The sequence below is a fragment of the Lithobates pipiens genome, unplaced genomic scaffold (assembly GCF_037356315.1).
Source record: "Lithobates pipiens isolate NorthernLeopardFrog02 unplaced genomic scaffold, aLitPip1_a1.2 Scaffold_13, whole genome shotgun sequence".
Taxonomy (NCBI): domain Eukaryota; kingdom Metazoa; phylum Chordata; class Amphibia; order Anura; family Ranidae; genus Lithobates; species Lithobates pipiens.
Window position 1 is genome coordinate 527,941,416 of NW_027507718.1, and position 27,158 is coordinate 527,968,573.

General features: G+C 42.9%; 2 protein-coding genes across 2 annotated transcripts; both read left to right on the forward strand.

Annotated features, from left to right (window-relative positions):
- Positions 1-2,201: 2,201 nt before the first annotated feature.
- LOC143975675 (gamma-crystallin-3-like) lies at positions 2,202-5,620 on the forward strand. The gene is made up of 3 exons (XM_077478169.1): positions 2,202-2,303; positions 4,558-4,800; positions 5,283-5,620. The coding sequence occupies exons 1-3, from the start codon at positions 2,295-2,297 to the stop codon at positions 5,556-5,558; spliced, it is 528 nt and encodes a 175-aa protein (XP_077334295.1). The 5' UTR covers positions 2,202-2,294; the 3' UTR covers positions 5,559-5,620.
- Positions 5,621-15,934: 10,314 nt separating this feature from the next.
- Positions 15,935-22,274, forward strand: LOC143975650 (gamma-crystallin-3-like). The gene is made up of 3 exons (XM_077478140.1): positions 15,935-16,042; positions 20,125-20,367; positions 21,937-22,274. The coding sequence occupies exons 1-3, from the start codon at positions 16,034-16,036 to the stop codon at positions 22,210-22,212; spliced, it is 528 nt and encodes a 175-aa protein (XP_077334266.1). The 5' UTR covers positions 15,935-16,033; the 3' UTR covers positions 22,213-22,274.
- Positions 22,275-27,158: the final 4,884 nt, after the last annotated feature.

Genomic DNA, 27,158 nt, shown 5'->3' on the forward strand with positions numbered 1-27,158 from the left:
CCATAGAAAGCCATGAATTGTGGAAATATGTTGCTGGGTAAGAGCAGAGCATCTCAAAGGGAGTAAGAGATCACAATACACTGTCTGAGCATTCGAGTGAGGGAAGGAAGTGGTAAAGTTGCATGTAGGTCAATGTGTTCCAACGTATGCATTTTACCTGCTTCAAAAAGATGATGTAAATGTAACCTGAATTGAGGTTCAGTATCCAACGTGTTTTCCAAGCCCGGTTGAAAATCAGGATTGAATAGGCCCACGGTCATTGGGCCGGGGATCGAGGACAACTTAAATTTTGAGCAGACCATTCTGAAACACATTAGAGTAGTCCAAATAATTAGATATTCTTGTAGTTCTTCTGGGGCATGATGTTTTTTGAGCCACTGGGTGACTCCAATAGGCGTAGAAGAGAATGAGGCTTCCAGGTTATCCCAATCTTTAGTCTGTTGGTGGACATTCCAATCTAATATACACAACAGATGGCATGACCATTAATAATAACTAATGTCTGGGAGTCCTATTCCTATACCTCTTTGTAACTTGGAGGTAGCTAATTGTTCATAACTTATTCTGGGGAGGCCATGGCCCCAAAGAAAGATGGTGCATATTCTCCTAAAAGAACACAGGAAGGATTGGGGTAATTGTAGTGGGACAGCTTATAGAATGTAAAGAATACGTAGTAGTACATTCATCTTAAGGATGGAAGCTCTCCCAAACCATGAGAAGAGTGGTTTATGCAAAGTTTTGGCATAAGAGATCAGCTGTGGTGGAGTGTAGGAGCAGTAGATAATTATTTTCATAAAGTTCAGACAAGGGATTTAGATGCCTAGGTAGGTGATGGCGTCTGGCTTCCAAGTGAATGGAAAATACAGTTTGCTTGTTACTTGTGATGGTGGGAGCGAAACATTTAGAGCATAAGATTTGTTGAAATTGATTTTACAATTGGCAATATATTGGAAAAATTGAAAATCTTTCATGAGGTTGGGAAGAGTAGTGTGTGGTTCTGTGAAGAAAAGCAGGATATCGCCCTATCTTGTTTTGATATCCGGCTATTGTCACTCCACAGATATCTGCATTTGCCCGTAATTGTCAGAGGAAGGGTTCAAGCATGAGTATGAATAATAGGGGTGACAGGGGGCATCCCTGCCATGTTCCGTTCCGGATGGAGAAGGCGTTTGACAGAAGGCTGTTCATTCTTACTTTTGCTGTCGGTCCTGAGTATGAAGACAGGATGAAATATGTTCGAGATTTTTTTTTAACCAAAGAAATGTAGCAGAATACATTTTGGTCTACATTTTTTTTGAAAAAAAAAAAAATATATATACATATATATATATATATATATATATATATATATATATATATATATATATATATATATATATATATATATATCCTTTATTTATTTATTTATATATCCTTTATTTATTTATTTTTTAATTGGATACTGTATATTTTATATCAGAAAATAAAACACTTTTTTTTCAAAGCTTCTGGACTTTTTTAATTTATATAATAAAAGATAAAAAAAACCCAGTGGTTATAAAATACCACCAAAAGAAAGCTCCATTTGTGGGAAACAAATAATAAATAAAAGTTGTTAGGGTACAGTGTTGCATGACCGCGCAATTACAAGGTAAATTATTGCAGTGCTAAATAGTAAAAAATGGTCTGGTCATGAGGGCGGTAAAATCTTCTGAAGTGGTTAATATATTATTATTATTAGTATCATCAATATTATTATATGTAACAATTCAATTTCAAATTCAAAATCAGAGAAATCAGCAAATTGACAATTTTTGATTTGCATGAATATGTGTACACCAGTTTGTGTTAGGAATTATATAGTTTCCAAATCAATGTTTCTTTCAATCCTGAATTTCATCCTCTACGGGTCGGGGGGGGGGGGGGGGGGCTCCATACAATATCCATGAGCATCAGACAATGTGTAAAAAACAGATTGCCCTGGACTTATCATTATAAGTCTTAAAGTTAGCAGTAGGCGTGGGTTCAGTGGTATAGTACACACACAATCACACACAAAGAGGCTCATTGTCATGACAGATTAGTTCACAAATCTTTTAGCTCAGGTTAGGGGAAAAAATGTAATACTAATGCAAGCAAAAACTAACACACAATAGTTGTAAAGAAAACACATACACAAAAAAGACATAGTAATGGGAAAATCCATTCATTGTGCATACTGTGCATGGTGTCAGCAGGTGAGGGGGTAAGCAGTATATAAGCATGTGCTCTTACTACCAGTCACTAGTACAGCATTGGAGTACACATCCAGCAACATGGGAAAGGTAAGAACCTACTGATACTACTATAGATATTGTATATATTGTATATATTCAAAGATATGAGCCTGGGCATGTATTAGCCACTTCCAGACCACCGCACACCGATATACATCCTATTTTTGAAGAGGCATATCTTTGTTATGGCAGCAGCTAGCTGCCCTAAACCCGGTATTCTCTTCTTCAGCGGGCGGTCAGGATTCCGGTAATAGTGGTCTCTGTGGATGGATTCGCCGCAAGATCACTTTTATCGTCAGCGGGCCCCCCTCCTGCCCCTCTCTGGTGCCCTCCACCGGAGCCATAGGTAGTGGTGGAGGCATGTGCAATTTTGAAACATGCCATGTTGAGTATCAATTTACTCGGCATAACATTATCTTTTACAATATAAAAACAAAAAAAGGGTTAACTTTACTGTTGTCTTATTTTTTTAATTCCAATTTTTTTTTTTTTCCAAAAAAAGTGCGCTTGTAAGACCGCTGCGCAAATACTGTGTCACAGAAAGTATTGCAATGACCGCCATTTTATTCTCTAGGGTGTAAGAGAAAATAAATGTATAATGTTTTGAGGTTTTAAGTAACTATGTGTTTTTAACTTGTAAACAACAAATCTCAGTAAGAGGCTTGGCCCTTAAGTGGTTAATCATGGAACAGTTATTGGGTATCATTGAACTCGGAAGATCGAAGACATCTTGTGAGAAATATGTACTGCATGGGACAGCTCCAGGCCAAAGGTTTTCTTTTTTTTATTCGCTGCAAGTTGGATATTTAAAAAAAAATAACGCAATGTCGGGCAACTATGTCGCTCTCCATAGATACAATAGCGAAATGAGCGTAGCCACAAAAGAACAGAAAGTATGTAATTTGCATGATAACCAGGTGAAAATAAAAAGAAAAAGGCCAGAATAAAGAAAACTGTTGCAGCTACATCTAGGGACCACTAATCCACACATATGTAATCCTTTGATTTGAAATTTAGATATACCTTAAGTCCAGCTAACTCTTCTGGTTCTGGAATTTTCAACAGAATTTTTTTCTTGGCTGGGATAAAATAATCCCATGCATGTGCACATCTCTTGGATGCTGGGTGAGTTTAGTTTTTGACTCCTTCTGCAGTCGAGGAGCAATGATTCATTGTTCTGATCAGAGTTTGATTGCTTCCCCCTGTCTCTGGAATATGTTTTCAGAGCTTAGGGCAGGATATTCAAACCAACCAGCCTGCAATTGTTATTAGGCTTTAGCCAATAAAAATTGGCTACCTGTGCAGACAGTGCAGTGACCAGGGATGGAGATACTTGCTTTTGATGAAGGCCTAAGGTCGAAACACGTCAGAATTTTTGGATGATGTTATTGCTGTAATGCTCAAATAAATATTTTCTATAGAGAAGCTGTCAAGTTGCCGGCCTGTACTTTCTATGGAGATACATTGTCTGAGACACTGGAGAGATGTATTCCTTCTCCCCAGGAGGGTTCCAGAGGTGCAGGTCAAGCAGTCCAGAGCTGCTGCTATCAAGCAGCCCATGGACCATACAGCTGCTTTAGAAGGCCATAAAAATCACAGCATTAAATGGACTTTGCTTAGGACTAACTACAGAACCACGCCATCAAAGATTTGATCCTGATAGGCACCATATCACTCCCAGGTTGTGTCTGGAGAAAGCTGGAAGTGAGCAGCTGTCCTGAGAACCTGTGAGTAGTGACCATGAGTTAATCCTTGAGACTGTGTGTTGGGAATCTGTACTGGCTACTGATTAATGGGTTTGTGCCAGGTAACTAGACATTCAAAGACTTGCCCCGTGGCCTTCAGCTGTGAGGCCTTAGACTATCTGCATTCAACAAATACTAAGGAGAAGAATATATGCCAATCAGAACTGTCTCCTGGTCCCCAAGTTTGAGGCCTTAGCCTATTTAGGAATTACCTCATGGCCCCTGTTCAGTATTCACTGTTGTATAACCAAGAATATTGCTTCATAGTCTTGAACTGTGGGGGTCCTAGACTGTTCAAGGAGAAGAATGTCCTCCAACAGCTATGTGTTGCACATTTTGGAATATCCATTTCCCCCAATCCCTAACCTGTCCCAAGTTCTACTAGCAATAAATTGCAAAAGGACAACCCCTAGACTGTTCATTGAAGCCTGTGTGAATGGACTGGTATGAGTGATTGGTAGCCTCTCTACTGTTTGGTAAATAACCAGTTAAAAATAAGTAAAACATTCTGTAATTTACACAATTTTCACGTTGTATTTTCCATTGCTGTTTTGCAGATCATCTTCTACGAGGACAGGAACTTTCAGGGTCGATCCCACGAGTGTCGCTCTGAATGTCCCGATCTGTCCTCATATTTCAGATGCTGCAACTCCATCCGTGTGGAGAGTGGGAACTGGATCCTCTATGAGCTCCCCAACTACAGAGGCCACCAGTACTTCCTCCATAGAGGAGAGTATCCTGACTTCAAACAATGGATGGGCTACAATGACTCCATTAGATCTGTGCGTCTGAGCCCCCAGGTAACACAACAACTATGTACTCTTTATTAAATCATGTTCTTTCTTAATTTTTTTTCTTTTAGAAAACATAATAGTGACCGTATAATAGTGTCTTATCAATTTGAGTTGAACAGAGAGGTCTCTCTTTGGATCCTACCTCTGCAGTGGATTTCTGTTTTGTCCCTATTGAAACTCTTGGAGTCGCTTGACTCTAATTGATTTTACTTTAGAATACATTGAAAATGTGCTTTGGAGAGTGTAAGTGGTATATTCAAGTAACAGCAGAACTTTTGCTGTCTTGGTAGAATCAGAGATAGAAGGAGATGTTTGTTTGGGGTTCAAGGAAAGCAAAGATGTGGAATGGCACCAAATCCCTCCCTACTTCGTCCAAGACAATCCAAAGCTCTGCTATAAATAATTGGCTTAGTGTTGCCTGTATGACCAGTGTCCATTTGTTGTTAATTCTCCTTTTTGTTTTATTATGGTCTAACTTATTTTAACAGCACCAAGATTCCTTTAGAATCAGGATCTACGAGAGAGAAGACTTCAAAGGTCAGATGATGGAGTTCACTGAGGATTGTCCTCATGTCTTTGAGAGATTCGGCTACCATGATATCCACTCTGTCCATGTCCAAGATGGCTACTGGATGTTCTATGAGGAGCCCAATTACAAGGGACGTCAGTATTACTTGAGACCTGGAGAGTACAGGAGATACAGCGACTGGGCAGCCACAAGCCCCAGAATTGGGTCCTTCAGACGTCTCCACCACTCCTACTAAATTGACAGAATCATAACATATTTGTTTCACAAAAAATAATTAATAAAATGTTTAAAAATAAATTGCAGTTAATATTTTTTACATAGTTAGTCATACTTGAAATAGATCATAATCCAATCTTTAAATCACATATACTGTTTAACATATTAAAATAAATTCAACCACTATAAGTTTAACACTTTATTCGGGAGCTCTTTGAAGGAAGGTTGTTGAAATGGTGCTTCTGCATTGTTACCCTTTAAGAATGAACAGGGTGGAGAATACAAGCAGCCTTAATGACGCAGATTTCTCAGCCATGGTTCACTATTGTCACTATCGGGAAGCCAGTTCAGGGCAATGATGTGCAGCCTATTGTGACAGTTGATGGTGAGGACACCCACACAGACCCCATATTGTCATATATTTGGGACAAGTCCTAACCATGTATGCCATTTTATATAAAGCAAAGAATTTTTCAATCAAGCCAATCCAAAGTTGTTGTTTAGGTGGTTCAGATTCTTTCCAATGCAAAATCAGAGCTTCATAGTTTTTGAGTGACTCCTATTTCTTCCCAAGAAAAATCTCCTAGAAAACACTTTATGGATTACATAAATTTGGAAAGGACATCCTTTCAGACAGCAACTCTCTCACCTCAGACCAAAAGACCCAAATATGTGCAAACTATGTCTCAATTTTCACAGTTGCATACAGTACACAAAGGTGTGAAAACACTTCTAATCCTATACAATCTGTATTGTGTATAGTAGATCATGTGTAAGTATCTCAGCTGGTTTGAGCTTACCAAAAACTCATGCTCTCCATCCGATAGCCAGCCCAAAGCCACATAATCTAGTAATGGCTGCATGACCAGGGGGTCAAAATCTGATGACAGGGATGAGGAATATATGAGGCTATAATAATGTCTAAAAGCCTGTAAAATACCCACCGAGGAGGTAACAATCAAACCATCCTCCACTGTTATTTCAGGGATGATAGTGAGTGGGGTGTCATGTTGGGATAACAACACAAGGAATTACCTGTTGCGGCCCCCCCTTCTCAAAGAAGGTTTGTTTACATTTGTGAAGGTCTAACCTAGTGACCTCAGACATATCTAAATGGAAATTCCTCTTGTCAGCCATAAGGGCATCAAGAGACTGGATAGAGACTCGATCCTGCAGGGTTTGTGTGCTATGGGCTTGGTCTTTACTTTTAGCTGTAATGGCAGAAATATAGTGACCCTGTAAGCTTTAATCCCAAACCAAAGCTGGGAGTTGCAGAGTTTTCATTGCTAGTCCATTTGCCAGTTAATTTGTCATGTAAAACAAAAGAATGTCATAGTCTCTATCATTATCATCTACCTAGTTGATCATGCCATTCACCTTTCTTTCTTAATCTAAACGGGCCACACAAGGCACAGGAGCTGACCTATGTTGGTGTGGTCTGTTTTCATCCTTTAGCTATCCATTCAGAGGTATGGGTCACTATGCATAAACACAGCATGCAAGGAATTGGGTAGTTTGTTAAGATGCCACACCCTCTGACCAATCAGGGCCTGCCCCTGGCACACACCCTTACCAATCACAGTCTGCCTCTGGCACATGACCCCTGCTAATTACAGCCTGTTTCTGGCACACATCCTCTCCCAATCACAGCCTGCCTCTGGCACACACCCTCTCCCAATCACAGCCTGCCTCTGGCACACACCCTCTCCCAATCACAGCCTGCCTCTGGCACACACCCCCTCCCAATCACAGCTTGCCTCTGGTACACACCCTCTCCCAATCACAGCCTGCCTCTGGCACACACCCCCTCCCAATCACAGCTTGCCTCTGGCACACACCCTCTCCCAATCACAGCCTGCCTCTGGCACACATGCTCTCCCAATCACAGCCTGCCTCTGGCCCACACCCCCTCCTAATCATAGCCTTCCTCCTTCTACACACCCTCTCCCAATCACAGCCTGCCTCTGGCACACACCCCCTCCTAATCACAGCCTGCCTCTGGCACACACCCTCTCCCAATCACAGCCTGCCTCTGGCACACTCCCTCTCCCAATCACAGCCTGCCTCTGGCACACACCCCCTCCCAATCACAGCTTGCCTCTGGCACACACCCTCTCCCAATCACAGCCTGCCTCTGGCACACACCCTCTCCCAATCACAGCCAGCCTCTGGCACACACCCCCTCCTAATCATAGCCTTCCTCCTTCTACACACCCTCTCCCAATCACAGCCTGCCTCTGGCACACACCCCTCCCAATCACAGCCTGTCTCTGGCACACACCCCTCCCAATCACAGCCTGCCTCATGAGTCAGGCTGAACAGAATATGGAATACAGGCATGCTGTGTGTCTGTCCTGTAACCCCACTATCAGAAAAAAGAGATGCATGGTCACATGACAGAATTTTTTAACCTTGTAAAATATATATGAAAGATCATACGCAAGTTCAAACTAAGCAAAAGCAGTTATGGTGCCTACATAGTTGTAACTGTATTAGAAAGTGTCTATAACATATTATGTTCACAATTAACTGAACGGCAACCTACAAAGTCATCCACAACTCTGTCCTGAGCAACACCACAAACCTTGTCTCAAAATATTAATGAAACTGGCCGCTTCACTCTTGCCAAGACCTCCTGCTGTCTAGAGCGCCACATCACCTCCCCCATGGGCACCTCCAGGACTCCTCCAGAAAATCCTCCATCCTCTGGAACTCTCTATACCAATCTATTTGACTGTCTTCTACTCTCTTCCCCTTTAGGTGATCCCTGAAAACTCATCTCTTTAGGGAATCCTACCCGGTCTCCACCTAATAAATAGCTTTAATTATTGGACACCTTATCACAACATAGCAACTTTTGTTTTTATTGCTCTTTCCTTTTAGTTTGTAGACTTTCAAGAGCAGGAAACCCATAACCCTCTTGTCTTGAATTGTAACTGTGGGATCTCCCTTTATTTATTAAAGTGCTGGGTAAACTGATGATGATTATTTTTATTGTAACCACTTCCAGATCGCCTCCCGGCTGCACAGAATCACGTAAATATATGCAGGGGGTGCACCGCGTCCGCCTCGCAGGCTGTGCTGTCATTTTCTAATCAGCTGAGCAAATGACAGAAGAGAGACCTGTGTTGGTAAAAGCAAAGCAGGGAGTAAAAAAAAACTGTAAAAATCAGCACACAGTACACTCAATAAACTCAGTTAGGCACACCATTATCCCTTTGAACTCCCTAGACATCACCTCTTCCTAGCCAGTGTCATTAGTACAGTGACAGTGTAAAGTATTAGCACTGATGACTGTATTAGTGTCACTGGTAGGGATGATCCGAACACCCCCATTCAGTTCGCACCAGAACATGCGAACAGGCAACAAATTTGTTCGAACACGCGAACACCGTTAAAGTCTATGGGACATGAACATGAATAATCAAAAGTGCTAATTTTAAAGGCTTATATGCATGGTATTGTTTGATTTTAATAATGCTTAAAGTGAAACAATAAAAGTGAAATATTCCTTTAAATTTTGTACCTGGGGGTGTCTATAGTATGCCTGTAAAGTGGAGCATGTTTCCTGTGTTTAGAACAGTCTGACAGCAAAATTACATTTCTAAAGGAAAAAAAGTCATTTAAAACTACTCGCGGCTACAATTAATTGTCAATCCGCAATACACATAAAAGTTAATTGATAAAAATGGCATGAGGATTTCCCCACAGGGGAGCCCCGAACCAAAATTAAAAAAAAAAAAATAAGTGGGGGTCCCCCTAAATTCCATACCAGGCCCTTCAGGTCTGGTATGGATATTAAGGGGAACCCCATGCCAAAAAAAAAAAAAATGCCGTAATACACTCATTGGGATTTTATTTTTATCAAAAACATATAGCGGAATACATTTTGGTCTACATTTTTATTGGATATGTTTTATGTCAAAACAACAACAGTTCATTTAGCCACTTGCCCAGCAGCCACCGTCATTATACTGCGGCAGGTTGGCACTAGGGATGAGCCGAACAACCCCCCCCCGGTTCGGTTTGCACCAATGCGAAAATTCACGTGAACTTTAGAATCCCGTTAAAGTCTATGGGACTCGAACATTCAAAATCAACAGTGCTCATTTTAAAGGCTAATATGCAAATTATTGTCCTAAATAGGGTTTGGGGACCTCGGTCCTGCCCCAGGGGTATCAATGCAAAAAAAAGTTTTAAAAACTGACGTTTTTTCGGGAGCAGTGATTTTAATGATGCTTAAAGTGGAAGTAAACCCATAGATTTAAACAGTTAAAAAAAAAAAGCATGCTGGGAATGCCAACTGCACATTGGCTGTGCTCTCAGCCAAACTATCAAACCATCCAATGGCTGGTGTCATAACGAATCACATGTGCAGCACCATAGAAGTTAAAGATTAAACAGAGGCAAAGATGGCAGCTTCCTTGGCTGAAAACGATAGGGGAGTTTACTTCCACTTTAAAGTGGAAAAAAAGTGAAATATTCCTTTAAATATCGTACCTGGGGGTGTCTAAGGTATGCCTGTAAAGTGGCACGTGTTTCTCGTGCTTAGAACAGTCCCTGCACAAAATTACATTTTTAAAAGAATAAAAGTCATTTAAAACTGCTTCCGTGCTTTAATGTAATGCCGGGTCCCAGCAATATGGATGAAAATCAGTGAGATAAACGGCATGGGTACCCCCCCCCAGTCCATTACCAGGCCCTGTGGGGAAAGGCGTGGGGCCCCAGGCCCTATATACTCAGAAAAGCAGTATACAGGTGGTGCAAAAAAGACAGGGACTGTGTAGGTTTGTTGTTAAATAGAATCTGTTTGTAATTTTGAACTGGTACATTTTGAAAATGTAGCTCCAGTCAAAAAATCTATTTTTAAGCTTTTTGGAAAACATAGGGAAGGGTTATCACCCCTGTATAATTTGTTTTGCTGTCTGTGCCCCTGTTCAGAAGATTTCACCTCACTTTCTGTCCCAATGACAAATGTTTTTGGAAAATTTGTGGTTTTTATTGAAACAAGGATTGGTGATAAAGCATCAGTGGAGAGGAGATACGTCTTTCCCATATCAACTCTTACAGGAGATAATTTCCCTTCCTAGGGGTAGATTTCATCTCACTTCCTGTTGTCTCCTTCTGTTTGCAAGTAGGATATGTTTGTAAGTTGGATGTTTGAAAGTAGGGGCCTGCCCTATATGCTCTACAGAAATTTGGGCCTAAGGTGTTGGTTTTGCCCCAACACTGTAAGCCCTCAAAGTGACTCTTGGTGGGCGCTGGAGAGCCCTGCTGTGAACTATTATATCAAGAAGTGTAATTACATGCCATTGTTGAACAGTGGTAGAAAAATTGGGCCTTTGTTGGTGGTGGTGGTGGTGGTGCTGGTGCCACAACACTGTAAGTCCTCACAGTTACTCTTGGTGGGTGCAGGAATGGGTCCTGCTGTGAAATATTATATTGAGAATTGTAATTACATGTCCCTGTTGAACAGGGGCATAAAAATTGAGCCTTTAGTGGTGTTGGTGTTGCCACAACACTGTAAGCCCTCACAGTTTCTCTTGGTGGGCACAGGAATGGGCCCTGCTGTGAAATATTAGATCAAGAATTGTAATTACATGTTCCTGTTGAACAGGGGCATAAAAATTGGGCCTTAGGCACTGGTGCCACAACACTGCAACACCTCACAGAAACTCTAGTTGGAGTGCAGGAATTAGCCCTGCTGCAAAGCATTGCATCAAAAATTGTAATAAAACACCCCTGTTAAACAGGGGCAGAAAAATTGGGCCTTAGGCACTGGTCCTGGTGCCACCACACTGCAACCTCTCCCATATACTCTAGTCTTATTGCAGGAATTAGCCCTGCTGCAAAGCATTGCATCAAAAATTGTAATTACACGCCCCTGTTAAACAGGGACAGAAAAATTGGGCCTTAGCCACTGGTGTCGATGTCCAGAACCAAATATGTTCTTACAAACTATCAGCATGATCATTGATCATGTATTTGTATGAGAACACCGGCAATTGTATTCAGGTAAAGCTTTAGGTGTACAATATGCAAAGGACACTAAATCAAAATACTGCAGCTGCCTGCCTGTATTTGTATGAGAACACTGACAATTGTATTCAGGTAAGTTTTAGGTGCACACTGTGCAAAGGACACTAAAACAAAATACTGCAGCTCCCTGCCTGTATTTGTATGAAAACACCAGCAATTGTGTTCAGGTAAAGCTTTAGGTGCACACTGTGCAAAGGACCCAGTACACTAAGTGAAAATACTGCAGCTCCCTGCCTGTCAGTATATTATGAAGAGAATAACAGGAACGGATCTAGCTAAACTGAATACAGTTTATAAATATATATACAACACACCAGGGATGCATTTATATCCTCTACACACTGTAACTTAAGCTAACTGACTAACTGACTCACCTGCCTACTCTATCTAACTCAAATTAAATGACACTGTTTATCTCTCTCTATGTCTTTAACCACCGCCGCAACATACTACACAAGGCCGCCATGCAGGCGGCCTTATATAATGTGGGGTGTGTACTAAACCCCCTGAGACATAATTTGTCAAAGCCACCCTGGCTTTGGCCAATCATTGCTCTCCGTTTTTTCTGTGCTGTGATTTCCCAAAGCATGCGGGTCATGGTGCATGTTGGTCAATCAGCAGCCAGCAATGCACTGCAATGCCGCAGTGAATTATGGGTCGCAACGCGCCACTCGAATTTGGTGCAAATGGCCCATAATGTTCGGAATTCGGTGAACAGTTGAACAGACGATGTTCAATGTCGAACATGGGTTTGACTCGAACTCGAAGCTCATCCCTAGTTGGCATGGCTGCACGAATCGTCGTAGGTGTACGTCAACGACTGTAAAAGTGATAGGGGGCACGCGTGCACTGCCACGGTGCAGCCGGATCGGATGTGTATGACCGGCGGCCACGATGTCCGCCGACCACCCGTGGTCATTCCACAGAGAGCCAGAACGGGTAAACAAACAGATCCCTGTTCTGACAGGGGAGTAGAGCAGGATCTGCTGTTCCTAGTGATCAGCAACAGAGATCTCTCTCCTCTTCCACTCACTACACTCCCCCCCCCCAGAGTTAGAAACACCTCCCAGGAAACACATTTAACCCCTTGATCGCCCCCTAGTGTTAACCCCTTCCATGCCATTGTCATTTATACAGTAATCAGCGGCTATTTTCACATGATAGTTGTATACCTGTCAGTGGTCCCAAAAAAGTGTCAAAAGTGTCTGATCTGTCCACTGCAATGTCTCAGTAATGCAAAAAAATCGCAGATCACTGCTATTCGTTGTAAAAAATTAAATAAATAATAAAAATGCCATAAATCTGTCCCCTATTTTGTAGACTATAACTTTTGCGCAAACCAATCAATATACACTTATTGCAATTTTTTTTAACAAAAATACATAGAAGAATACATATTGGCCTAAACTGATGAATACATTTGTTTATTTTTTTATTTTTTGGGGGATATTTATTATAGCAAAAAAGTAAAAAATATTATTTTTTTTCAAAATGCTTGCTCTTTTTTTGTTTATAGCGCAAAAAATAAAAACCGCAGAGGTGATCAAATACCACCAAAAGAAAGCTCTATTTATGGGGAAAATTTTTTTATATTGTCATATATTGACATATATGGCTACATATATTGTTTGGCTACAATGTCGGCAAACTGTACAATTGTCAGTTAAAGCAACACAGTGCCATATCGCAAAAAATGGCCTGGTCATTAAGGGGGCAAATCCTTCTGGTCCTTAAGTGGTTAATACCCACTTACATAAAATAATCTTGCATGTTGTGTGCAGCGGTGCAGTGATGTGCTGTTCCATAAGGCAGGAGACAGGATGGACTGGAGAACAGCAGCTAACACAGGCATGGACTCGCTGAGAAGAAACACTGGAGACCGGCGGCGTCAGCAGGCTTCAACACTGTCAGGATGCCAAGGAGGAAGGAGGCAGCTCACACATGCTAGGACCCGCCGTGGGAGGTGCCAAAGTACTGTCCACAGGCTCTCACTCTCCCCTGTCGGCATGTCAAGAGATGAAACACAAGCTGGGGAGGGGGCGAGCCGCCACACATTTCTGAGGCCTCGCCTCCTTCTTCAGGCACCTATTTTAGTTTGTGGTATGTTTTTGCTTGTTTTTTTTGTTTTTGGTTTCAAAATTATCTTTTTTTTTTTTCTTTGATAGAATAAAAGATAAGAAACCCAGTGGTGATCAAATACAACCAAAAGAAAGATCCATTTGCAGGAAGCAAATCATATAAATGTTGTTAGGGTACAGTGTTGCATGCCCGCGCAATTACCAGTTAAATTAGCGCAGTTCTAAATAGCAAAATATGGTCTGGTCATGAAAGGCGTAAAATCTTCTGGCGCTAGAGTGGTTAATATATTATTATTACTATTATTATTATTATTATTATTATTATTATTATTGTAGCGATGACACTTTGGACAAGGTGTCTGTCATGTTGAAATTTAGTTTTTGCCTCAGAACAGTAATGGGGTTCGGAGGGCTGATTATGTAGGTTTAACTTTGACATCAGTTTGGCCGGGCTGTGTTAGCCCTTGTACACACGGTCGTAGATTCCGTCGGAATGTTTCCTATCAGACCGTTTTGTCGGATATTCAGACTGTTTGTGGTCTGCATCAGACTGTTTCCTCGAGGAATACCCGACGGTAAAATTTTCTGACAAAATGCTCCTATCGGACATACTCCGATCATGTGTAGCCTACTCCAACGGACAAAGTGGCACGCATGCTCAGATCAAATTCCTAAACCAAAGCTATTGGCTACTAGCCTGAACGTAGTCCCGTCGTAACGAAATAACGTCATCACCTCTTCTGGAATTAATCCGTCGGAATTATTCCGACGGATTTGGTTGTCGGAATCTCCGACCGTGTGTACAAGGGCTTAGGGTTCTGCCTGGTCATGTGTACAGTTAGGTGCACATGACAGGCTCAGAACCAGGCCTGGTTGGACACTTTGGGTATCAGCGTTCCCCGGAAGTCAATCAGTGGGTGTGTCTGAGGAGTCTGGGGAGGCGTACTTAAGATGTTGAAGTCACGTGTTCTGGGTTGGTTCGTGACGCCATAGCTGCCTGTTCCTGATTCTGGGCCAGGGTAGCCCCGCGAGGGGTCCCGGTCACAGGAGTGTGCGTTGCTCCGCAACATGGTTCGTTTGACTAACCCCAATAGACCCGCCTGGTCTGGGGTAAGGATCCATCTGTTCCTGAGTCTTTGGACCGGCTGGTCCGAGGAGCAGTAACTAAGGGAGGATTCAAGGCGTCCGGGTGTGCTCTCGGCTTGGAGGGGCACCACAGCTCGTGCAAGCGACCGGGGGAGGACTCTTCGGAGGAGGGCCAACAAGCTGGCATCCTGAGAAGTGCCTGGTTGCTGAGTTGTGAAGGACAGTAACGAATCCACGCTTTTTCCAGTACTACCAAGGAGACAGAGAACGTTCCAGGTACTAAGGAAAAAGGTTCCTGTTCATTTTCTGTTACCAATTATTCAAGGTTCAAGATTTCACAAGTTCCGGATCAAAGTGCTGATTGCCATAATCTCTGGCTAGAGATTTGTTCAGCTTTGAGGCACCCAGCTGCGAGTGGCTACTCTCTGGGTGGTACTAGAGACTTTCTGATGATTAGCAGTTCAAGGTGCCTGAGTTCCTTCACCCTTGCCCTCTGTTCCCATACAAGACTGTGTTTGTTGGATGTTACCCCAGCAAATAAAAACCTTTCTAAAGGACTTTTATGGTTTCAGCGACCAAAGTTGTTGGGTACCAACCCTGGGAACCCCTAGATGTGGAAGAACAAGCCAAGTGGAGGTAACCGGTAAGTCCAAAAGTTAAGGCCGCCCTATCGAGGGTTATGGCCGCTACATTATTATTATTAATATTATTATCATCAATATTATTATATGTAATAATGAGCAATTCAATTTCAAATTCCAAATCAGAGAAATCAGCAAATTGCTAATTGTTGATTTACATGAATTCATGTACACCAGCTTGTGCTGAGGATGATAGAATTTCCAAATCAATGTTTTTTTGAATCCTGAATTTCATCCTCTACAGGTCAGAGGGGGCTCCATACAATATCCACGAGCATCAGAAAATGTGTAAATGACAGACTGCCCTGGATTGGTTATTATAAGTCTTGAAGTCTGCAGTAGGCGTGGGTTCGGTGGAATAGTACACACACAATCACACACAAAGAGGCCCATTGTCATGACAGATTAGTACACAAATCTTTTAGCTCAGGTTAGGTGAACAATTTTGACACTAACATAAGCAAAAAACTAAACACACCATAGTTGTAAAGGAAACACATACACAAAAAAGACATAGTAATGGGAAAATCCATTCATTGTGCATGCTGTGCATGGTGTCAGCAGGTGAGGGTGTGGGCAGTTGGTGACGTATATAAGCCTGCGCTCTCACTGCCAGTCACTGTACAGCATTGGAGTACACATCCAGCAACATGGGAAAGGTAATAATCTACTAATACTGCTATAGGAATTGTAGTAAGATATGCGAATCGGTATGTGTTCATTATTGAGCGTCTATTGGGTGTCTTTGAACATGGAGGACTGAAGACATCTTCTGAGATAACATAAGTAGTACATGAGGACAGCTCCAGGTCAGAGGTTATTATTGCAGACACATCTGTCTTCTTTCTTTTTTTTGTAACCACTTCAATACCGGGCTCTTGTACACCTTCCTGCCCAGACCAATTTTCAGCTTTGTCGCAATTTAAATGACGATTGCGCGGTCATGTTACGATGTACCCAAACTAACTTTTTATCATTTCATTCCCACAAATAGAGCTTTCTCTTGGTGGTATTTAATCACCTCTGTGATTTGTATTATCTGCTAAACAAATAAAAAAAAGACCAACAATTTTGTAAATAAGTACATTTTCTCCTTCACTGATGGGCACTGATGGGGCTGCACTGATGGACACTGATAAGGTGGCACTGATGGGCACCGATGAGATGGCACCAATGAAGTGACACTGATGAGGTGGCACTGATGATGGGCACTGATATGCAGCATTGATGGGTATACATAGGTGCACTGAAAGGTAGCACTAATGGGCATTGATAGTGGCACGGATGGGTACTGATAGGTGGCACTGATGTACACTAAGGGATGGTACTGATGGATGCCAATCAGTGCCAAACAATAATGCCTGCCAATCACTGATGCCCATTATGACCACTGCTTGGCATCCATTGTGGGCACTGCTTGGCATCCCTGGTGGCCATGGGTGGCATACCTGGTGGTGTCTAGTGGTGGGCATCCCTAGTGGTCCAATGTGGGCATCCTCGGGAGGGGGGCTGCACTGATAATCAATTAGCACAGACCCCCCCTGTCAGAAGAGCAGCCGATCGGCTCTCCTCTACTCGCGTCTGACAGATACGAATGAGGAAAAGCCAATCAACGGCTCTTCCTGTTTACATCGTGATCAGCCGTGATTGGACACGGCTGATCACGTGGTAAAGAGTCTTTGTCAGAGACTCTTTACCTAGATTGGAGTTTCAGTGTGTCAGACTGACACACCGCAAAAAACGATCAACGTGATGCATGCCCCCCGGGGGTGCGCAGTGGCTTGATATCCTGGCGACGTCATATGACGTCTGGTCAGAATATCGCAAACCATTTGCCGACGTCATATTGCTGTATGGTGGGTGGCAAGTGGTTAAATTCACTGCACGTTGAATATATAAAACAATGATGCAAATTCGGGCAACATGTCTCACTCCATAGGTACAATAGAGAAATGAGTGTAGCCGCAAAGTAACAAAAAGTATGTTATTTGTAGGATAACCAGATAAAAATAAAAGGAAAGAGGCCGGATAAAAGAAAACTGTTGCAGCTGCATCTAGGGACCACTAATCCAGGCATAGTAAATCTTTATTTGGAGTTTAGATAAACCTTAAAGAGAAGCTCCAGGCTCTCCCCACAAAAATTAAAAGTCAGCAGTTTAAAGTACTGTAGATGCTGACTTTTAATATAAGGACACTTACCTGACCAGGGATCCCGTAATGTCCTCACCTGAGTTGATTGCAGGCACCGGCATCTCAGGTAAGGGAAACTGCTGGTTCCCTACTCTGCATGCTGAATGGTTCTGTGTTTTTTTGGGACCTGTGATGTGTCCCAGAAGACTGCGGGGGGGGCGGATGGCAAACTTCCGGCTCAGATCACTGCTGCGAAGAAAGCGGAACTTCCACTTTTGGGTGGAGCTTTGCTTTAAGTCCAGCTAACTCTTCTGGGTCTGGAATTTTCAGCAGACTTTTTGGCTGTGCTGGAAATACATAATTTCCATGCATGTGCTCATCTCTTGGATGCTGGGCGGATTTAGTTTTTGTCTCCTTCTTCAATCAAGAGATCTTTATACTGACTTTAAAGGCTCAGAGTTTGATTGCTTCCCCCTGTCTCTGGAAAAGGTTTCCAGAATTTAGGGTGGCAGATTCAAATCATCCAGTCAGAATATTTAATCAGCCAATTCCCAGAGGGGAGTCAGGGCCATTTTTAAGGCAGGGCAAAGGGGGCAGCTGCCTGGGCCCTGTCATTGTTGTGGGGCCCAAAGCAGCTGCCTCATACTTGCCAACTATCCTGATTTAAATTCCCTAGTCCCTTGAGGTTTTAGTCCTGTACTGTCCCAATATCTCAGTGTGAAGTGCTGCTACTAATGCTGCCCAGCTCTGTCCTATTGTTGTGCAAAGATGACTCACCTGCAGACCCTGTGTTTACATGTAAATTACAGGCATTCATATGTAAATAGGGGTGTCCGGCGGCATTGATATGTATATCAGGCCCCCCAGAGGTCATATCCATAGTAATCTCTAGCAACCAATCAACAAGCAGAAATCATGTGCTGTAACCTTTAACAACTAATCAGTGAGCCATAATGTTTGCTGTAACCTCTAGCAACCAGTCAGTAATAGTACACTGTAACCTCTGGCAACCAATCGCAATAGCTGCCTGATCTGATTCAGTAAACTGATTTTGAGTCTAGCTGCTATTTATTGTATGTCTCGGAGCAGGCGGAGAACAAAACTGCATGGGGGGGGGGCCCAAGAAAAGATTTGCCCAAGGTCCAATCAATATTAAAGATGGCCCTGAGGGGAGTGATTAGCAGGGGACTGGGATGGAGGCACATTGTCTGAGACACTGGAGAGCTGGGTTCCTTCTCCCCAGGAGGGTTCCAGAGGTGCAGGGCTGCTGTCTTCAAACAAACCATGGAGCATGCATCTGCTTTAGGAAGCCTCAGACCTCACAGGATTAAATGGACTTTTCTTACAACTAACTGCAGAACGACATCATCAGGGATTTGGTCCTGACACGCACCATCTCACTCCCTGGGTTGTGTATGGAGGAAGCCATAGCTGTCCTGGGGACTTGTGAGGAGCGATTCCGAGTCAAATGTTGAGACTGTGTGTTGGAAATCTGTATTGGCTACCGATTATTGAGTTCTTGCCAGGCAACCAGATCTTCAAAGACTTGCCCCATGGCCTTAAGCTGTGAGGCCTTAGATTATCCGCAGCCCACAAATACTAAGGAGAAGAATATATGCCAATGATATCTGCCTCCTGGTCTTCAGCTATGAGGCCTTAAAGTGGTACTAAAGCCTTTTTTTCTTTTGTTAGTTAAAAATAACAAACATGTCATACTTACCTGCGCTGTGTATTGGTTTTGCACAGAGCAGCCCAGATCCTCCTCTTCTTGAGTTCCTCTTCAGTGCTCCTGGCCCCTCCCTCCTGTTGAGTGCCCTCACAGCAAGCAGCTTGTTATGGGGGCACCGAGCCGAGCCACAGCTTCCTGTGTCCATTCAGACACAGAGCTGCTGCTCGACCCCGCCCCCTTTATCTCCTCATTGACTGATTGACTTTGATTTACAGCAGTGAGAGCCAATGGCGCCACACTGCTGCCTCAGCCAATGAGGATGGGAGTCCCAGGCAGCTGAGACTCTGCTGCAACATAGCTGGATCTAGATGGGGCTCAGGTAAGTATTAGAGGGGCTGAGGGTGGCTGCACACAGAAGTTTTTTTTTAAATCATACTGCATAGAATGCATTAAAATAAAAAACCTTCTGCCTTTACAACCACTTGTTTAGGAATTACCTCATGGACTCCAGCTGTAAGTGATTAGACTGTTCAATATTTACTATTGTATACAGAAGAACATTACTTCCTAGTCTTCAATTGTGAAACATTAGCCTGTACAGAAAGTTGCCTCCTGGTCTTTAGTTGTGGGGGATCCTAGACTGTATAAACTCTGCACATGCTTAAGGAGAAGAATGTCCTCCAACTGCTATGTGTTAAACATTTTGCCCCCAAACCATATCCTGTCCCAAATGCTACGAGCAATGAATTACAAAAAGGCAGCCCCTGGACTGTGTATTGAAGCCTGTGTGAATGAACTGGTTTGGGTGATAGGTTGCCTCCGTACTGTTTGGGAAATAACCAGTTAATATCAGCTGTCCCCGTGAGGGTAGTAAGTAAAATTGGGAAAACATTCTGTAGATTACACAATTTTCACACTGTATTTTCCATTGCTGTTTTGCAGATCATCTTCTACGAGGACAAGAACTTCCAGGGTCGCTCCCACGAGTGTCAATCTGAATGTCCCGACCTGTCCTCATACTTCAGACGCTGCAACTCCATCCGTGTGCAAAGTGGGAACTGGATCCTGTATGAGCTCCCCAACTACAGAGGACACCAGTACTTCCTCCATAGAGGAGAGTATCCTGACTTCCAGCAGTGGATGGGCTACAATGACTCCATTAGATCTGTGCGTCTGAGCCCCCAGGTAATACTACACCTGAACACTCTTTATTAAAGAGGAAGTAAACTCTCCCACTCTGATGCTTCCCTTCATTTAGTCCATTATAATAAGTCATTATCAGACTATAACCACTGTAATCCAGCCCAAATCGCATATTACTTACTGTTTAAAGAAACGTTAAAAAACTTGTTTCCAGGGGTTAGGCAGCTCCATCTTAAGTATTGTTTAACTACACAGTGGAGTGTATTTCCGCCCTTACATTGAGCACTTCCTCTTCTGTTTACCAAGCCTCCTTCTCAATCCAATGTTTCTATGGCAACCCTGCTTCCCTGTTCATAGCTGACTTGTTTTATCTCATAGTATTTACTTGTGCCGATGTCTAATGTCTCCTTTTGTCAGTCTTATCAGCTTCAACTGATAAGACTGCAGTAATGGCCAGGTTTACACTGCATGTGATGTCACATGGTCACATGGTGTGTAGGAGGAAGCTCTGAATGAGTCTGAAGTCTCCTGGGAGTTCAGTGGTGTGCCGTAGGAAGTCCTGATAACAGATAGATAAGACATAGAGAGTGTGCCGTAAATCAGGGGAGATCTGGGCATGCTCAGTGACTTCATTCTAAAGAACAAAAAGGATTACAACAATACTAAGCAAGTAAGGAGATATCTACAAGCAGTGTTCATTCGGGTTTTTTATGCTGATTTAGATGGGACAAAGTTGTGGGGGAGAGTTTACAACCACTTTAAATCATGTTGTTTCTTCATTTATTTATTTTTTAGAAAATATGTAATAGAGACCATATAGTAGCATCTTATCAATTTGAGTCAAACAGAGAGGTCTGTCTTTTTGGATCCTCCCTCTGCAATGGATTCCTGCTTTGTTCCTATGGAAACTCTTGGAGTCACTTGACTTTAATGCCCCGTACACAGGAGCGGAATTTCAGTCGGAAAAATCTTGGATGTTTTTTTCCGACGGAATTCCGCTCAAGCTTGACTTGCATACACACTGTCACTCAAAAGTTCTTTGAACTTTCAACCGTCAAGAACGCGGTGACGTACAACACTACGATGAGCTGAGAAAATGAAGTTCAATGCTTGCATGCGTTGATTTGTTTCCGAGCATGCAAAGGAATTTTGCGCATTGGAATTGGTACAAACGTTAGGAATTTCCGATCTGAACTTTTTACGACTGAAATATTTGAGAACCTGCTCTCAATTAAATGTCCGATGGAGCATACACACGGCCGGAAGTTCTCACCAAAAGCTCACATCGGACTTTTGCTGGTGGAATTTCCGATCGTGTGTGCAGGGCATAATGGATTTTACTTTAGAATACATTGAAAATGTGCTTTGGAGAGTGTACGCAGTATAACAGCAGAACATTACCTGTCATGGTAGAATCAGAGATAGAAGAAGATGTTTATTTTGGGTTCTAGGAAAGCAAAGATGTGGAATGGCACCAAATCCCACCCTTCTTATCCCAAAACAATCCAAAACCCTTCTAGAAATCATTGGTTTAGTGGTGCCTGTATGACCACTCGCCATTTGTTGTTAATATTTCTTTTTGCGTTATTATGGTGTTACTTATTTTAACAGCACCAAGGTTCCTTCAGAATCAGGATCTACGAGAGAGAAGACTTCAGAGGACAGATGATGGAGTTCACCGAAGATTGTCCAAATGTCTACGAAAGATTCCGCTACCATGATATCCACTCTGTCCATGTCCAAGATGGCTTTTGGATGTTCTATGAGGAGTCCAACTATAGGGGACGTCAGTATTACCTGAGACCTGGAGAGTACAGGAGATACACCGACTGGGGAGCTACAAGCCCCAGAATCGGTTCCTTCAGACGTCTCCATCATTTGTATTAAAAATGAAAGAATCATAACTTTTCTTCATACCTTCCTTCATAATAAAGTTGATTAAAAAATAAGTTATGTTTTTTTTTTTTAAATATAAATTTAGTTATGCTTAAATTAGAACTAAACCCATTTTGTAAAGTCTCTTTAATTCTTGTTAATGTAATTCCAAAGGTTTTCAAACCTGTTAAATCTGAAGGTTTCATTAGGTGTTCCTTCTGGGAATATCCTTGCTTGTCCTTTCAGCAACAACCCCTGCATTATAGGGTCTGACTTAGCAGGCGGGCATATTGGACCTCTGCAGAGAGATCTATGCTTTCACAAAGAGAGCAAGGGTCCTCTCTGCATCCTGCTGCCAGGATACAGACTTTTCTACTCAGCCTAATTTCTAAAGAGAACAATGGGGAAAGCAACAATGATTCTAGGATGCATCACTAAAAAGATCGCTAGCAGGAGGAAGGAGGTCCTGATTCCTCTATATAGATCTTTAATTATCACTAGAGGGATCCCCAGCAGGAGGAAGGAGGTCCTGATTCCTCTATATAGTTCTTTTTATCACTAGAAGAGTCACCAGCAGGAGAAAGGAGGTCTTAAATCCTCTATATAGATCTTTAGTTATAACTAGAGGGGTCACCAGCAGGAGGAAATAGGTCCTGATTCCTCCATATAGATCCTTATACCACTAGAGGGATCACCAGCAAGAGGGAGGAGGTAATGATTCCTCTATATATTTCTTTTTATCACTAGAGGGGACACCAGCAGGAGAAAGGAGGTCTTGATTCCTTTATATAGATCTTTAGCTATCACTAGAGGGATCACCAGCAGTTGGAAGGAGGTCCTAATTTATTTATATAGATCTTTAGGTATAACTAGAGGGGTCACCTGCAGGAGGAAGTAGGTTCTATTTCCTCCATATATATATCTTTATATCACTAGAGGGGTCACCAGTAGGAGGAAGGAGATCCGGATTCCTCTATAAAGATCTTTATGTCACTAGTGGTATCAACAGCATTAGCAAGGAGTTTGTGATTCCTAAACAGAGATCTTTATATAAATCCTGCCCCTTGTCAGTGCAAATTAATATCTGCGGTTCAGTCTCAACTGATGGCCTATAAAAAGATGTCTCATTACCAAGGTGCCACCCAAAAAACAGCTCATAATGGGTAAAAGCAAAGAGCGCTCTCAAGACCTTTGCAACCTTATTGTGGCAAAACATACCAATGGCATTGATTACAGAAGATTTTCTAAAATTCTGAATGTTCCAGTGAGCACTATTGGGGCCATAATCCATGAGTGGAAAGAACATAATTTCCCCATAAACTGGCCGTGACCAGATACACCTTGCAAGATTTCTGACAGAGAAGAGAAAAGAATTATCAGAAGAGTTGTCCAAAAGCCAAAAACCACTTGTAGAGAGATTCACAAAGACCTAGAATTAGCAGGGACAATTGCTTCAAAGAAAACATTAAGTCATGCACTCAACCGCCATGGCATGTATGTACGCTCACCACACAAGACTCAGTTGCTAAAGAAAATGCATGTGGAAGCTTGTTTAAGGTTTTCTGCACAATAATTAGACAAAGATAAAATCTATCAGAGATGCCTAGACTTTCCAATGTCAAAGATGCCACATCCCAGAACAGGATAAAGAAACAGGACTATGTTAGGGACTTTGGAGGCACCAATTACAGACATATGGTTGTATAAAACATGCAAAAGTTTATTGTACATACATTAAAACCAATATTAGAGTAAAAATTCATACAGGCAACAAATAGACATTCCAGGTGGTGGGCACAAATGAAAATGCATCGGAACCCAAAAGGGACCCCTACGCGTTTCACCTTGCTGAGTCTTCATCAGGGGATTCTTTTGAAAGAAGCAGTTAATATATTCTACAAAATAAATGTCAAGCAATAATATAAAGAAGAAAACATGTCATATTGAAAAATAACTCATGATCTGTAGAAAACAAACATTTGCAGACACTGAGAGCTTTCCAGATAGTCCAAATGACCAAAGAACAATTCAAGGGAAATAACCTAATATGTAATAAAAAGCGAAATAAATGCCCAAAGCAATGAACATGAGCATAAACCAAGCCATCATTTGGCATGGATTCCATGTAATAGATATACAACAATTGTGTGTTAGCTGTAATGCAGAGAGCTACCAAAGGCACTTACTTGATAATTCAGAAGGACCTCATTGGTCTTGCCGTATCCCAGGTTAACCAGTGCACATCACTATGGATGGAGTTGGGGCAAATAAAATTATCAATGAGAACGGTCAGAGTTTTTGCAGCCACAAGATAATTTTCTTTATTGATAGAAACAGATGTAGAGATTGCTAGCAAAAGCCACCCTCTGTGTCTAAAAATTGGTGAGCGTCCTAAAGGTACTGGAGAGTTCCCGGGTGCTGCTGAGAGGGTGGCAGCTCCCACTAATGAGGCAACACTAAATGGGTGGAGCAGGAAATGCACCAATGGCAGATCGAGGCATCAATTAGAAAAACAAAGACCTATAAGAGTAGACCATATAGCGATTTGTGGCAAACACAATGGATCCCTGCCCGTGGCGTGCCAACCAGCCGCCATGTCATCCCCCACCTCACACTGCGTGCAAAGACGCCGCTTCCGGTAGACAATTACATTATATCCGGTGCAAAGGAACTCGTGGTGTGTGCATCCAGTTGGATGCGATGGTGCCAGCATGCAATGTGCAGCTCCAAAGACTCGGAGGAATACAGGGTGCATAACCCCAAGCTATGATGCCGCACAAAACTCTCGAAAACCAGGAGATGGTCACAGCCCAAGGCAAAGGATGAGTGAAACTCATCCAAGGCTGATGCCTTAAGAGATCCCTTTACTGGAACTAAGGAGTCAAGCCCAACCCCTGAATAACAACCCAAAACCATAGTCCTCCCTCCACCAAATGATTTGGACCAGTGCACAAGCAATGTCCACTCCATAAAGACATGGATGAGCAAGTTTGGCATGGAGAAACTTGACTAGCCTGCACAGAAGTCTGACCTTAACCCGATAGAACACCTTTGGGATGAATTAGAGCGGAGACTGCGAGCCAGTCCTTCTTGTCCAACATCAGTGCCTGACCTCACAAATGCACTTCTGAAAGAAAGGTCAAACATTCCCATAGACACACTCCTAAACCTTGTAGACAGCCTTCCCAGAAGAGTTAAAGCTGTTAGCAGCAAAGGGTGGGCCAACTCAATATTGAACCCTATGAACTAAGACTGGGATGCCATTAAAGTTCATCTGCATGTAAATGCAGGTGTCCCAATACTTTTGAAAATATAGTGTATTTAGTCAAGGAATAGGGATCTGGAATGAAAAAAAATTGGGGTAGGGTGGGCTTCTGCCAAAGGGCGATGTTCGGGGAGAATTATGGTGGGATGCGGGATTCAAGGCTTATACTCACTCTACAGTGTGGTGAGCATGGATGGCGTGTGGGAATAAGGGGCCTTAGCACCTCTATAGGGAAGAGACTACAAGGCCTCCAGTGAGGACAGAACAGCCGCCTCCAGAACCGGCTGTGTTGGTGGGTTCTGGGCACAGCCACCAAAAGGCAGTAACCAATTGGAAGGCCAGGTAATATTTAAAGCAGTCAGGTTGGGACCAGACCAGCCTGGGAGGGGGATCTCATAAGAGTGGACAATTTCTAGTGGAGTGGGCGAGGGCCCCACGGGAAGGAGGAAAACAGTTGGTTCAATTTGGTAAAAAAAAAAATTGGGTATCCATTGGGGGAGGTTCCTGAAAATGAATTTGAACAAAATCTTCATTTTGATGAGATTTATACAGCACACTAGTGACAATGGCAGATTCTCCCATGCCTCAAGACCTTTGCCTTGACATTGGAAAGAACTGGCAATAAATTCAGTTCAACATAATCAGAAACAGGATGAAATATTGTTATGCCGCGTGCACACGATCGGAATTCTCATTGAAAAAAGCTCTGATGGTTTTCCCGACGGAATTCCGACGAAATTCGGCTCAAGCGGTCTTGACTACACGCGGTCACATCAAATTCCGATAGTAGAATTTTATACAGCGTGTGTAACCATTTAAGAAAGTACTTCAGGAAACCGATTCTCCTAAGAACCTCCCAGAGGTATGCCCATTCCAAGGTATCAATGGCTTTTTCTATGTCCAGGGAGGCCATCATTCTAGTATCCTGGTTGATATGGAAGGCATGGGTATTCGTGAAAATATGTGTGGATTTATGGGTCATAAATCCCGTTTGGTCGGGGTCAATAACTGAAGAAAGGATTTTGCTAATTCTGCACGTGAGCAAATTCGTAAGAATCTTGAAATCTAGATTCAGTAAAGTAATGGGTCTATGTGAGGCACAGAGATATGGATCTTTGGGGCTTTTGTATTTAAGCACAATGTGCAGGGCCGTCTTTAACGTGGGGCAAAAGGGGCAGCTGCCCAGGGCCCTGTCATTGTTGGGGAGCCCTGCACTGCCTTCCTCCTGAGCCCCACGCTACCCACCGGAGTTCGGCCACCTCCGGTACTGGTTGCATGGTGGCTGCTCTAATGTCACTTGGAAATACACAATTGCTGCTCCTCCCAGGTGGCCGCTCTGATCATTCTGGTGTGCACACGCTCTATGAGAGCAGAGGACGGAGGAAGGGGGCGGGGAATCAGCACAGGGGAAGCTGCCTCAAACTGGCATGCTGCACAGACATCGGAGGACTGATCATCATGCTGTGAGTAGCATTTGGGACAGAGGAAAACTCTGTACTGGAATGGGGGAGCTTTGAGGGAGGAGAGTTTTGCCTTGTACTTGGGGGAGAGTGGAGTGTGGAGCTATGTACTGAAATCTGGAGGGGAGGAGAGCCATGCATCCCTGCACTCTGCACCCACCTCACCCCCTGCACTCTGCACCCACCTCCCCCCCTGCACTCTGCACCCACCTCACCCCCTGCACGCTGCACCC